Genomic DNA, 2,508 nt, shown 5'->3' on the forward strand with positions numbered 1-2,508 from the left:
AAAAAATTCTTTTTTTTGCCAAAAAAACCCTAGAACTGCGATAAAATGCCACAAAAAAATCAATAAATTTTGAAAATTCTTTAAAGAGATAAAAAATAAACAATATAAAAATAAATTTGTAATAAGACAATGTTTTTGTATAATTTTTGTTTTTATTTAATTTGTGTTACTTCTCTAGAAAATCCCCACAACTAGGGAAAAAAATCTGGCATCACTGCTAGTGTTTGTCCCTAGATTTAGATTATGTCGTCAAAATTCCCTAGAATTAAAAAAAAAAAAAACAAATTTCATAAGTTGGTACCTCTGCCTGTTTCCAGAACTGGAAATGCTCTCAGAAGCCCGCGCCCGATTGGCCAACACCCAAGGCAAAAAAGCGAAACGAAAAGCGCGCGAAAAACAACTCGAAGAAGCGCGTCGATTGGCAGCCCTGCAAAAACGTCGCGAACTTCGCGCCGCTGGCATCGAAGTAAATTCTCGACGCAAGAAAAAACGCGGTGTAGACTACAACGAAGAAATACCATTTGAAAAGCGTCCAGCAATCGGTTTTTATGACACATCTAATGAACTAGTCGATCCAATGGCCCCCGATTTTCACAAAATGCGCCAACAGCACCTCGACGGCGAACTGCGCAGCGAACAAGAGGAGCGCGAACGTCGCAAAGACAAGCAAAAATTAAAACAACGCAAAGAGAACGACATACCCCAAGCCATGCTCGGCGGGGGGCACCAAGAACCACCGAAAAAGCGCTCCAAATTGGTACTTCCCGAACCCCAAATCACCGATTTGGAGTTGCAACAAGTGGTGAAGTTGGGTAAAGCGAGTGAAGTTGCACGTGAAGTAGCCTCCGAGAGTGGCATCGAGTCGACTGATACACTTTTCAACGATTATTCGATAGCCCCCCAGGCGGGGGCGACGCCCCGAACACCAGCCCCCCAAACCGATCGCATCCTCCAAGAGGCCCAGAATGTCATGGCATTGACTCATGTCGATACCCCACTCAAAGGTGGGGTCAATACCCCACTTCACAATTCCGATTTTTCAGGGGTTTTACCACAAGCGCTCACTGTTGCTACCCCTAATACGGTTTTGACGACTCCTCAAACACCTCAAACGCCAGGGTTTGCGACCCCTCAAAGTTTCACCCCTTCGGTTCGTGATAAGTTGAGTATTAATGTTGAGGAAGGGGGGCACACACCAGTGGTACAAAATACAGTTAAGGAACAGTTAAGATTGGGGTTGAGTAGTCTTCCGAGCCCCAAAAACGACTATGAAATTGTCGTTCCTGAACATGAAGAAGAAGAAGAGGAAAAAATTGAAAATATTGTTAATAATATTGAAGATCAAGCCGATATTGATGCTCGTGCGGTGGAAGAGGCACGAATTAGGGCTATTCAAGAGTTGGCATTGCGTTCGCAGGTGATTCAAAGGGGGCTGCCGCGCCCCCATGATGTCAATTTAGCCGTTTTACGGCCGGGTCATGAATCCCACTCATTAACAGAATTGCAAAAAGCCGAAGAATTGATCAAGTGTGAAATGGTGACAATGTTACAATATGACAACTTGAAAAATCCAAATGTTACTAAACGTTCAGCTTTGGCACAAGCACAACAGTTGGCATTCCTGGAACAGCATCCTTACGACGATTTTAAATCCGATGATTTAAAAATGGCCAAACAATTACTCAAACGTGAAATGGAAGTGGTTAAATATGGAATGGGGCATGGGGAGTTGCCCCTGGAGGCCTACACTCAAGTGTGGGAGGAGTGTCTCGGACAGGTGCTTTTCGTCCCCAATTTGAATAAATACACAAGGGCGAATTTGGTGTCGAAAAAAGAGAGGTTAGAATCAGCGGAGAAAAAATTAGAACAGAATCGCTCCCATATGGCGAGAGAGGCGAAAAAAGCGGCGAAAATGGAGAAAAAATTGAAGATTTTGACTGGGGGCTATCAATCGAGGGCGCAGGCCCTTATTAAACAACTGCAGGATTATTTCGATCAAATTGATCAAGCCAATTTGGAGTTGAATACGTTCAAGTTTTTGCAAGAGCAGGAAAAGGCGGCTTTGCCGAGGCGTATACAGGTATTTTTTCTACTATTTTTTTGTGTTTTTTGTTATTTTGGGGTTTTTAGTCGCTCACGGAGGATGTTAATCGGCAAATGGAGCGGGAGAAAGTGTTGCAAGGGCGTTATGGGGAGTTGCAAGGTCAGATAAAGGAGTTGCAAGGTGAGTTGGAGAAGTTGCAACAGGAGATTGAAGTTGTAAGTGGGGAACAGGAGAGTGGGGGGGTGTGATTAAAATGAATAAATTGAGTTTTGAGAGGTTGGGAGTTTTTTTTTACCAGTGCCTACGAAGTTACCAAATTTTTTTATTTTTTTTTTAATGGTTTTAGAAACTTAAAAAAAGTGCATTAAACGGTGGTTGCATCTAGTTTAAAAACAAATAGATTTTTTTTAATTACTGAAAGTGCGAATTTTCGAAAAATTAAAAAAGTTTTACTTTTTTTCAAG

General features: G+C 42.3%; 1 protein-coding gene across 1 annotated transcript in view; it reads left to right on the forward strand.

Annotated features, from left to right (window-relative positions):
* Nucleotides 1-2,312, forward strand: part of LOC123009920 (cell division cycle 5-like protein) — a 6,985-nt gene extending 4,673 nt beyond the window's left edge. The window contains exons 3-4 of the mRNA XM_044406495.1: nucleotides 318-2,080; nucleotides 2,131-2,312. Coding sequence (XP_044262430.1) covers nucleotides 318-2,080; nucleotides 2,131-2,292 — 1,925 coding nt within the window. The 3' untranslated portion in view covers nucleotides 2,293-2,312. The remainder of the gene's footprint in view (nucleotides 1-317; nucleotides 2,081-2,130) is intronic.
* Nucleotides 2,313-2,508: the final 196 nt, after the last annotated feature.

Source organism: Tribolium madens, unplaced genomic scaffold, assembly GCF_015345945.1.
Source record: "Tribolium madens isolate multiple individuals breed KSU strain unplaced genomic scaffold, Tmad_KSU_1.1 Scaffold_7;HRSCAF=85;Tcas5.2_LG10, whole genome shotgun sequence".
Classification (NCBI taxonomy): Eukaryota; Metazoa; Arthropoda; class Insecta; order Coleoptera; family Tenebrionidae; genus Tribolium; species Tribolium madens.